Genomic DNA, 11,359 nt, shown 5'->3' with positions numbered 1-11,359 from the left:
CAGTTCAAGGGCTGTATGATGAAAAGCTTGTGATCAAAGCTGTGTGAAGCTGACAAGCAGAGGAGGTGTTCAGTGTCAGTGGACAGAGGAGGATCTCTGAAATAGGTACTGTCAGTGAAAGTGTACTTAGTGCAGGCTACAAAAATCTGTTATTTGTTGTTGTCTCTCATTATGACGCATTTCGACCAGGCGTACCAGAAGAATGTGACAAACAAATCAATAATAAACCATCATTCCATCTAATGACCCTGCAGTGTTAAAATTAGTTGTTGACCATCAAGCAAGCAGTGGAAATATCAAGACACACGATCCAGGAATAGCTGCACGCTTCCAGCTGCCACCTTTGTGTGAAAATCTGTCCTGGACACATGAGCAGCCGTGTAGGGAGATGAGATCTGCAGCCTCTCCCATACAGAGGGAAGAGATAGCTGGGATCTACAAGGACATTCCAGGATGTGTAGTCCTTCTTGCAGAAGTTCGAGTCCATTCTCTCTCACAGACCTCGACATGTGGGACGCCAAATCTCGCATCACAGCCCAGGTAAGACACAGATAATCATTTTTTGTAAACTTTTTTGTCAGCTTTGTGGGCTTTTTCCTCACGCTTGCTGTTGTTATTTTAATCTCCACACCATTAGTGACAGTGCTGCCATGAGCCGGGGCCGATAAACCATCTGGCCGGGCTCCTGAAACAGATAGCAGTCTCTTAATGGAGCGAAAAAGTAAAAGCAATTAAAGCTGCAAGCAGCATTGGACGGGTTCTCGCATCCTTGCTGGTCGGCGATTCCATGCATGTCCAGCAGGTGGCGTTTTGACCGAGAGTGTATGTCGGCCTGTGTTTGTCATCAGGATTGGACTCCGATCACACATGTTAAATTTCAGACAAATTGGAGCATGTACAGGCTAGTCATAGAGCTTTTCCTATCCATCCACCAGGTGGCGCTGCGACCGAGAGTGTATTTTGGCCTATGGATGTGATCAGGATTGGTCTCTGATCACACATGTACAGTTTCAAGCAGATCGGAGCATGTACAGGCTAGTTTTAGAGCATTTCCTTCCATCCAGCAGGCCGCACTATGACTATGGCTTTAAATCAGCATGTGAATGTGATCAGGGCAGGACATTGATCATACATGTAAAGTTTGAGACAGATTGGAGCATGTTCAAGGCAGTTACACAGCATTTCCTGGTTCATGGCAAATTGTAAATTTCCAGGGGTCGCCATTTCTACGCCCTCTGACTTTTGCGGAGCATTTTGATAGCTTTTGATCAGCCATGCCTGCTGTACATCCTGGCCAAATTTCAGCTCTCTCAGTGTTATCCTGTTTAGAATATAGCTTTTGAAAATATGTAAAAATGACCGAAAATCGTCGAAAATATGACACATAATTCAAAATGACCGACTTCCTGTTGGTTTTTGGGCATGGGTGTCACAATTACATTTTTGTGTCACTTGACCAGTTACATATGCCTACCAAATTTCATAACTCTGGACATGTACTGGCCGTAGTAAATGTTTGAAATGTTCCAGGTGGCGCTGTGGAGCCATTTTGCCACAATCAGGTGAAATTCCCCTAAAACATGAAATGGTTTACCTATCCAGATGTGTGTTAATTTTGGAGAGCTTTTGAGCATTTTTAACCTGTCAAAAAGTACTTTGTTTGTCACGGCAACAGCGTTTTATAAATTGTCAAACTCTTCACAGGTGTGAACACAGAGCTGTCAACTTTCTAGAATGATATGACAAAGTATCGGGCAATAGCATGTGCAAATGTAATGACAAGAACTCCCTGTTGCCAGTAGGTGGCGCTATGAGTATTTCTAAATTCATGAGTGTGGATGTGTTCTGACCCGGACTGATGTCCATCATATGAAGTTTGGTCCAGATTGGACCACGTGCAGCTGAGATATAAATAATTCGATTTTCATGGCAAAACATCGAAATTTGCCGCGCTGCCACAGATACGCCCTTTGATGACGAGTCACCATTTTCTCTGGGAATCATCATCAACGTGTTTAGGCTTCACCAAATTTAAGGTGAATCTATCAAAATGCTGACAATAGTACATCAAAGTGTAAAAACATGTGTATTTCCTGATAACACAAGGTGGCGCTATGACTGTGAATGTCTATAACTACATGGATGTTGTCAGGGCAGGACTCTGATCATACATGTAAAATTTCAGGCAGATTGGAGCATGTTCAGGCAAGTTAGACAACACTGCCTGTTTGACGGCAAAGGATCAATATTTTGGGGGGTAGCCATGACCACACCCTTTGACTTCTGCGGAGCATTTTGATAACTTTTCATCAGGAAGGACTGTTACATATACTGGCCAAATTTGAGATCTGTCGGACTTACCCCCGATGATGTTTTAGGGAAAAAATTTACAGCTAATTTAAAATGGCTGACTTCCTATTGGGATTCTGATGTACTGCATATGCACCCCAAATATTGTAGCTGTAGATGAAACGTCGTTGCAGTTGGCCTAATGACCACATTTTCAATTTTACAGGGGGCGCTATGGAGCCATTTTTCCACACGTGCACAACTCCCATCAAATATCAAATTTTTCACCAGTCCTGATGTGCATGCAAAGTTTGACGTGCTTTTGGGTATGATAAAGCCGCCAAAGTGGAGTTTGAAAAGACGAGAAAAAGAGAAGAAGAAGAAAAAGAAACCCTAGGGTTTCAATAGGGTCCTTCGGCACCGTTGGTGCTCGGACCCCAATAATAAAATGTATGTTTTTCTTTTCAGACATCAGCATGGTGCGGTATGGCAACTGTGTCTGGATCAGGGTTTATGTCCAAAGTGAACACAAGGTGAGGGGAAATGTCATTTTTAATCAGCAGAGACATAGTAAGAGTTAATATAAAGTGTATTCTGGTTATTGTTTGTGTTTCTATGCATCCAGTAGCACTGGTGGCTTTAGATCGAACGAGCTGGGTCTACGGAGGTGGCAGTCGTTGTCCCACCTGGCTCCTGAGAGTCCACGATCCTTTCCTCCACTGGGGGCTGAATTAAGAGCTGCCCGAGGTGAAAGCAGCTTTAGACAGGCTGAAGCAGCGGAATGGCTGCAGGGTGCTCATGAGCGAATAGACACTCATCTAGACAGGCTGAAGACCAGAGACACACAGCTGAGCTACAACATCAGTACTGCACAGCTGCTTGGCATGAAACACAAGGTCAGGAGATTTTACAGGAAGTTTTAAATGTCAAAAATGTAGGATATGGTATTTTTGTTTTGTAGGTGTTGCATTTATCTTTCTCTGTACTTGGTGGTTTTGGTTTGTTTTCCTGCTCTGTACAGGTTTTTGGTATGTGTTTCACTTACACTCAGCGTCCTCTCACATCTACTAATGTGTCACACAGCAGCTCTCAGAGGTGATGAGCACTCTTGAGCAGGAGAAGGAGGCAGCTGAATTACCCCGGTTTGAAAAGAGCCAACAGTATGGAGGGCTCCATGAGAAGTAAGTGCAGCAAGAGACTATAAAGGAAAATGTGAATGATCAAAGAAACATCTGGCATTCCTCAATTAATATTCTATCTCAAGGGTCCTAAAGCTGGAGAAGGACCTGCTGCAAATGAGGTCTAGTTTGAACAACAACCAGCCAACTGAACGAGCTCCTGGCTCCAGCAGAGGATTACCAGTGGGTCAAGACTCTAACAGGCAGGTGTGTATTATATCATGAAAATACATTCATGTTGTAAATATTGTATACATTTGCATTTCTGTTGGCCAAACTTTTAAGCAGACAGTTGACCCAGAACTTTACAAGCTGAGAGAAGCTCTGAGAGAGGCTGAGACAAGAGCAAAGGCACAAGAAGAAGAGAGAAGTAAGGCACTCCAACATCTCCAGACTTCTACAGAGGTGAGTTTTAACATATGTAAGAGAATTGCGGTCTGTTGTACTGCTATACTCATCTCTCTTCATATCTAGAACCTTAGTATTCTTTCTCTGTGTGTCTAGACACAGAAGACGCTACTTAATCAAATAGAGGAGATGAACAAGAAGCTTTGCCAGACTGTACAGAATCACTCTGAAGTGCAAGAACAGCTGAGCGAAGCCAACAACAAGATCAGTCAAGCCTGTCTGGTCAGTTCTCTGCCTGGGATTCAATAGTTTATTATACAACACGTGCAATAACTGTTGATTTTGATCTGCTGGTCTATATTAGCTCATTGCAGGTATATAAATAAAGCTGTGTTTGAGAGTTAGAGTCTCTTCTCTTAGAGTAGAGAAAAGTTTATTTTTCAGCTGTATAATATTCAATGCAGCACATTTCTTGTTACTATCAAAACTGCTTAGTTTAGTTGTTATGGGTTGTGTGAAGACAGTTTACCCTTGCAGACATCTCTATCAGATTTTTTTAAAATACAGCATTGGTTAGTGTATATTCCACTGTCCTACAGATACACACAATAATTAATACTTCTCATTCTGCTCAGGACAAAGCCATCTTATCAACCCAAGTGTTAAAGCAAGAGGACAACATAAAGGAACTGAAAGCCAAACTGACAGCAGCTCTGTCTGACAAAGATCGCCTGATTCAGGTATTATATATAGTTTTTAATGATATTTTTATTTATATCTGAGGCATCTAAAATATTGTGTTTTAGAATTGTGACAAATTTTCACGTGTGTGTTCTTGTGTAGGAGAAAGCAGATCTTCTCCAGAAGGCTCAGCTGCTGGAGATGCAGCTGAAGAGGACTCAACATGGTTCATGTTCGCTTCATGACCATCTGACTAATGAAGAGCCTCCCAACAATAATCAGGACAAAAACTGTGTCCTAATGAATGAAGAGTCAAGAACTCTCAGAGAGGTTGGAAGCTTTTCGTGAACATCTTTTTAATAAGGTGAGTTGTGGGTTCTGAATTAATACATCCCTGTTATATCATTGCTTTAGGTTAATGAGAAGCTGAGAGGAGAGCTTGAAATGATCAAGCAGATGCTGGAGATATCAAAGCATCAGCTACGGGAGCTAACAGAAGAGAAAATCCTGAACAACAAACAGATCACAGATCTGGAGGCAGAAGAGGAACGAACAAAGTTGAAGGAGAAGTACTGCCAGAGCAGGTGAGACAGTGATCAGGCACCTTCTACTACAGGTGGATGTGATTTTTTTTTTAAATCAGTTTTGCATTGATACAATTAACTGTCTCTTCACTAAAATTCTCAAATTACTTCTCCAGGGAATCTGCCAAAGTGTTGGAATTAGAAAACCAGAAACTACAGGATCAGTGCCTGCGATTGGAGGCTGAGGTGCTTGAGAAGGAGAAGATGCTTCACCTGCAGGATGAAGAGTATTGTAAACAAGATGTAGTGAGAGTCCAGAGCATCGAGGAGCTGAAAGCCATGACGTCACACTGGACTGAAAAATGGCAAAAGGCAGCTTTGACCCTGCAGTCCACACAAGAGGAGTTAGAGGAGTTAAAGAAGAGCAGCTCCAGAAATGAAGTAAGACTGTCCCTTTAGCTCTGACTTAAAGATGTTTTTCAATACATTTTTTGTCAATCAGCTATTTCTCAGATCTGCTTCTTCTAATTTGGCAAAAAAAATCTAAACTCTATGAATATACAAAGATTATTCAGCTCATTCATTGTTCAACTATTAGACACAGCTTCAGCTTTTAAGTCAGTTTCCTGTGAATGTGCACTGGAGGTTTCAGGTTTCCTCACTGCAGCTGTGTAAGTCGCCCACTGAACCACAACTGGCTTCCAGACTAGTTGTCATGTCAGACAATTCTGCTTGTACACACACGTCTTCAAGTCAAACTGAGTGCAGAGAAACTTTGCCTACAGATGAACTCTGTACATACATCATTCTGTACAGGGAACACACAAAGTGAACATCCAAGTAATGTTTGTCATGTTTTAAAAAAAACTCTTTAAGAGAAGGGAGTCTTCTGACATTGCATTTAGATGCATCTAAATTTAAAATGAGCAAATATAATTTTAGCTCAATGCAACTGAAAAAACTACAAATCAATACACAGTACATACAGCTATTTTTTAATGACTGTATCCTGTCTAATTAATCACTGTCTATGTCACACATTTAGTTTTGAATATTTTCTCATTTAAAAGAGAAACTGTGAATCTGCTGCAGCACAAAGATAATATATAATGATAATACTGACAGATCCAGAACAGTGTAAAAAGAACTAGTGCTATAGAGCCGTTTGTTTTAGGAACTGAGATGATGTAGTTGTCAAAGATGTCGTGGATATATAGGTATGTAACTAAATGCTTACATCATGCAGAAGGAATGTGACTCACTGCTGATGGAAGAGCTTGATGCCTGTAAACAGGAGCTGCAGCTGGAAAGAAGCAGGATCCAGGCACTGCTACATAAATATGAGGACAAAGGTAAAGACAAATGTGCTTCTCAATAGTCTGTGGCAGCTGAAAATATTCTTAAAAAGTTCACTGTTCAAGTATCCAACTTTCATGAATGAGTGTTGTTTTAATGATTAATCACAAGGGGGCATAAAAATGCAGCGACTCTGTGTTTGTAGGTGGTGACGCTGTGCAGACTCAGGATAAACAGACAGGGACAGAGTGAGTGGATTTTGATGAGATTTTCATTTTCGAAATGCAATGTCAACAAACGCTCAAAATGAAATTCTGTGGCCTGCCTCTTCGCCCTGGTCTCTGTTTATCAGCTTATCAGAATCCTCTTTGTCATGGGAGTCACCATGGGACACCCAGACGAGCCAGAACACGTCCCCTCAGGTAACAGGATGAATAGAGAAGGGGCAAAGCATGCAGTGAAGTAGTTTTTAAGCAAAAATGCATGTCAAGTAAGTATTTGAAGCATTGAATATTGGCTGCTTGTCTGTTATGAATGCTTGATAGGCATGTATACAAAACAGAGAGGTTCAAAGGCTGAAGCAAAAACTTGCAGACAGAGAGAAGGACCTCAGCGAAAAGTAAGATTTATTTCTTATGAGAATGATGAACAGAGACTTGCTTCAAAGGCTGTAACAGGTTTCTGCTTGTTGTTGTAGAGAACATGCTTTAAAGACTCTGGAGAGGCTGAGAGAGATGGAAAAAACCGAGGCTCATGCCAAGATTTCTGCTCTGGAGCACAAGATACAGGCACTAAAACATGATCACATTATGAATCAACACATATTTAAGCACATGTGGCCTGGCAGATACGCTCTCCTGACTTTATCATTTCTGTTTCCCATCACAGCTCATGAAAAAGATCTCTGAAGATGGAGACGTAGATGTGAGCCTCCAAGCTGACATCTCGAACACTGACTCTCTATGTGTCCAGCCAATTGGTATGAACCTGCCTTTAGAGGAAGGTACTGAGGATAACACATCTTTACAGCTCTGTTTTTTTTGCATAATGTTTGCAGAGAGCAGGAGAACAGAGAAGCAGCTGCAGCAGGAGGAATCGCTGGCAGTCCAGAAGCTTCAAGCACTCAGGCAGCTTTACTCGGTACAGCTCATAAAAGCAACACACTGCAAAGCCTCCTGTGTTGTAGAATAGAAATGACACACACAGTTTGTCTGCAGGTTAAAGATGAGAAACCATCTGTTGAAGACAGGAAGGATAAAGCTGTCTGTCCGGTTAATCTAGAGGCGGATCAGCAAAGGAGAATGGTCACTGAGCAGGTACTGTATGATGCCAACATGATTTCAGTTTCCTTTTTGTACACTGTACAGTATGTCTGTATGATTTTAACCCTCGTGTCGTCCTGCGGGTCAAAATTGACCCATTTTAAAGTTTGAAAATGTGTGTGTGTGTGTGTGTGTGTGTGTGTGTGTGTGTGTGTGTGTGTGTGTGTGTGTGTGTGTGTGTGTGTTTGTGTTTGTGTGTTTGTGTGTGTGTGGGGGGGGGGGGGGGAGTATTTTCACAGTGAAACTTCTGATGCCCACATTTTCAATATTCTTGGGAAATCTTTGAACATTTTTTGGTGGAAAAAAAGAAATGTTAAAAGTGTTTCTTAAGAACATTGACAAAAAAATCAACCAAAATCCAGCGAATTTCGCTGGATTTTGGTTGATTTTTTGTGAATGTTCTTAAAGAAAATATTAGAAATTTTATTAATATACATGGAATCCCTTTAGATATTTTTAAGACTTTTTTTTGGAAGATTTTTAATTGTTGTTTGAAAATATTTCCAAGAATTTGGGGGATTTTTTTCAAAATAAAACTTTTAAAGGAAGCTTTTAAGGAATTATTGGAACTTTCTTCCTAAAGGTTTTGCAAATTTTCTGAAATTTTGGTGATTTTTTTTGCTGAATTTTTGGATTTTTTCACACAAAGAAACAGTGTTGTTTTGGGTGCACAAAAATGAAGACAACAGGAGGATTACACAGACTTTCATAGTTCACACACAATGAATCCTGCAGTTGACTTTTGAGCTGACATTTGTGATTTTAAGTACAATTTTTCAACAAATGTTGGCATGAAATTTTGTGCAGTTTGACAGTGAATTAACTGTAACAACTTCAAGATTTTAATTCATCCAGTACTTAAGCTTATGATTAACTATGACATTTCCATGAACATCCTAACAAAATGTTGTGTTTTGTGCTAATGAACAAATGCTGGCATGTTCACACATTAAACTAAGAAGGTGACAAAGGTGGACATCACATTATGAACATCCTCATATTACTATTGTCAGTGTGAGCATGTTAGCTTTCTGATGACAGCATTTAGCTATAAGCTCCACGGAGACTAATTACAGCCTCGTAAGATTTGTAAATGACAACAAGCCTAATTGGCCGAATACCTCACTGTGTCTGTAGTTAAAGAGCTTGTTTAAGGAGCGTGAAGGAAAGGAGGGAGGAAAGGTTGGCAACACATCAGCAGCAGCTCAGACTGGAGCCTCCTCACCTCAAGACAGAGCTTCCACCTCTAAGGCTGTTAGGGTAAGAGGTCATAGCAATTAAAAATAACAAGAATCCAGACTGACATTACGCTCCTAACCATGGATAATGCGGAAACAACTCAGCATGTGTTGTATGTTTTCGTTCAGCCTGCAGCGAACAGGAGAACCTGGCCGCAGTGCTCGGGTTTGATGCCCGTGTTCGAGGAGGATGAAGAGACCAGCGACGGTACAGGAGACGAGGAGGCAACAGAAGAGACCGATGAAGAGGAAAGCCTCCCCAACTAGAGACACCAGGTTATAAATGCTTTAAAGTCTGACCAAAGTCCATAAAAGATCACCCTAAACATGCATGCTGGAGTCTGGTTTGTCCACATCAACTGTTGTCTATCAGTCTTATTGATAGGAACACAAAGACTTCAGTCAACTCAGAAGATCATCTTCCCTGTATAATGGCCAAGCTCTATCATAAACGACAGATTAGAATCTGCAACTGATTCAGCTGAATATGATTAGCAGTGTAATTGTGACATGTAGGCTATCTCATGAAATTAAGAGAACTAACCCTGCTTTCATTCCATGTACACACACATATGTGCAGACTGCACTAATCCCAGCTTCTGCTTTAATCAAAGAGCATCCAGTAGATGAGGAGGGGTGTCAGTCTGGCTGTGTAACCGTTTTAATGTCTATGTGAAACGCATTTCAGCAATAGTCTTAAATATGACTTTGTAACTAATCGGATATGAAACTGAGAAGAGAAGCGCTTTGTTGGACACATCTGACTCAGCCGTAAGAGAACAGGAATGAGTTATAGTATGTTACTGTTATACTAAAGGTTTTTGACTGCAGCAATATCACAAGAGAAACCAATAGCCAGTAATCAGTAGCATTACTGTAGCATTTGAATTTAAAATGACATTAATGTTGTGCTATTGCTGCTGGTAGGAAGGATAGGCAAAACTGAACTAAGATAGTACAGGTACAAAACTACAGTACTATATGTCTGAGACCTACAGCACGCAGTAGCAAATATGAAGTCAGAGATCTGAAGCTGTTCTCTCCTCTGTCAGATGTCAGCTATGACTGTAGAAATCAGCAATCTGAACGAAACAAAAGACAGTCTGCTGCAAGGTGAATTTCAAAAGAGTGTCATCAGTAGTGTAGATCTGTCTGTGCTGTGAGTTGTGGTTATAGTTTGAGAAGACTCTGGGGTTGCTTTCTTTCTCTTAGATAAGGACATTTCCACAAATGGTGATGCCTTAACAGACTAACAGATATGGAGCATGTTATTTGACCCTCATGTTGTCCTGCAGGTCAAATTGACCTGTTATAAAGTTTAAAAATGTGGGAAAAAATATACATTTTCACAGTGAAACTTCTGATGTCCACATTTTAAACATTTAGGGGAAATTTTTGAACATTTTTTGGTGGAAAAAAGAAATGCTAAAAAAAATTTCTTTAGAACATTCACAAAAAAAAAATCAACCAAAATCCAGCAAATTTCACTGGATTTTGGTTGATTTTTTTAATGAATGTTCTTAAAGAAAATATTAGAAATTTTACTGATATATATATGTAATCACTCTAGATATTTTAAAGATTTTTTTGAGATTTTTATAAATTTTTTTGAAAATATTTACAAGAATTTTCTTGTCAAATTTGGGGATTTTTTTTTAATTTTTAAGGAAAACTTTTAAGGAATTACTGGAATTTTCTTCCTTAAAGTTTTGCAAATTTTTAAAAATTTGGGGAATTTCTTTTGCTTTTTTTTTTTTTTTTTTTTTTTTTTCAGACAAGCAAACTATATTTTTTGGTGCCCGTAAATGAAAACAATAGGAGGGTTAATAAAAATAGCAAGCTACTTTAATACTGATAATCATCATGGAAGGAGAAATCCCTGGTTTGATTCATTTTTCCTTCTGAATCTTTATTTGCTTCCTATCTTCAGTATGTGTAGTGCACTTGATAGATTTCCCATTTGGAAATGTCATCAGTGTTCTAATTGTCTTTGTTCGTCTTGATGAAGCTTTAAGGTTTAAGCAGCCAATCCAGAACACTGCAGAAAAAGCAGCAAAGTCTTCTTCCTATTCAGATGAGTGTGACCTGCAGTGGAGGCAGATACCTCCCCTCTATCCTGATGGTCTATTCCTGGCTGAGGTTGTTGATATCTGCAGCCCTGATGAAGATGAAGAGGAGGTCAGGGTGTTAAATGCTGAGTTGTGTAAAGACCTCTGAACTGGCTATAAATAAATCTTGACATGAACTGGTCATTACACAGAGCTGCACCTGCCAGATGTGTGACTGTTAGTTTATAACGTGCTTTTTCACTCAAATGAATCACAATGACTAATTTACTTGCCTATGCTTTGACCCTTGAATAAAAAGCCTGTGATGTTTTGGAAGTCAATCTAACAGAAAATTATTAAATGAAGTAAAGTCAAGCACAACAGCAGCAATTTATACTTCAAACATGATATTAATAAATGCCACCAAGCTACCCG

General features: G+C 40.0%; 1 protein-coding gene across 6 annotated transcripts; it reads left to right on the top strand.

Moving 5' to 3' along the window:
- LOC110950366 (interaptin-like) lies at positions 1 to 11,355 on the top strand. 6 transcript variants are annotated; one of them, XM_051952012.1, is made up of 21 exons: positions 1 to 540; positions 2,758 to 2,822; positions 2,918 to 3,185; positions 3,373 to 3,470; positions 3,554 to 3,674; positions 3,753 to 3,872; positions 3,972 to 4,097; positions 4,451 to 4,555; positions 4,659 to 4,826; positions 4,911 to 5,080; positions 5,197 to 5,461; positions 6,267 to 6,372; positions 6,522 to 6,564; positions 6,669 to 6,738; positions 6,862 to 6,935; positions 7,014 to 7,104; positions 7,205 to 7,295; positions 7,374 to 7,456; positions 7,534 to 7,632; positions 8,776 to 8,898; positions 9,006 to 11,355. In XM_051952012.1, exons 1-21 carry the CDS (start codon positions 454 to 456, stop codon positions 9,141 to 9,143), a joined length of 2,511 nt encoding a protein of 836 aa, XP_051807972.1. In that variant the 5' UTR covers positions 1 to 453; the 3' UTR covers positions 9,144 to 11,355. The 6 variants fall into 6 exon arrangements, with proteins under 6 accessions (XP_051807972.1, XP_051807973.1, XP_051807971.1 ...); XM_051952013.1 differs by having other exon boundaries at positions 2,915 to 3,185; positions 3,376 to 3,470; XM_051952011.1 differs by having other exon boundaries at positions 2,915 to 3,185; positions 3,756 to 3,872.
- Positions 11,356 to 11,359: the final 4 nt, after the last annotated feature.

The sequence above is a fragment of the Acanthochromis polyacanthus genome, chromosome 8 (assembly GCF_021347895.1).
Source record: "Acanthochromis polyacanthus isolate Apoly-LR-REF ecotype Palm Island chromosome 8, KAUST_Apoly_ChrSc, whole genome shotgun sequence".
Lineage (NCBI taxonomy): Eukaryota > Metazoa > Chordata > Actinopteri > Pomacentridae > Acanthochromis > Acanthochromis polyacanthus.
Note: the sequence above shows the minus strand (reverse complement) of the source record. Positions and strands in the feature narration are given on the sequence as shown.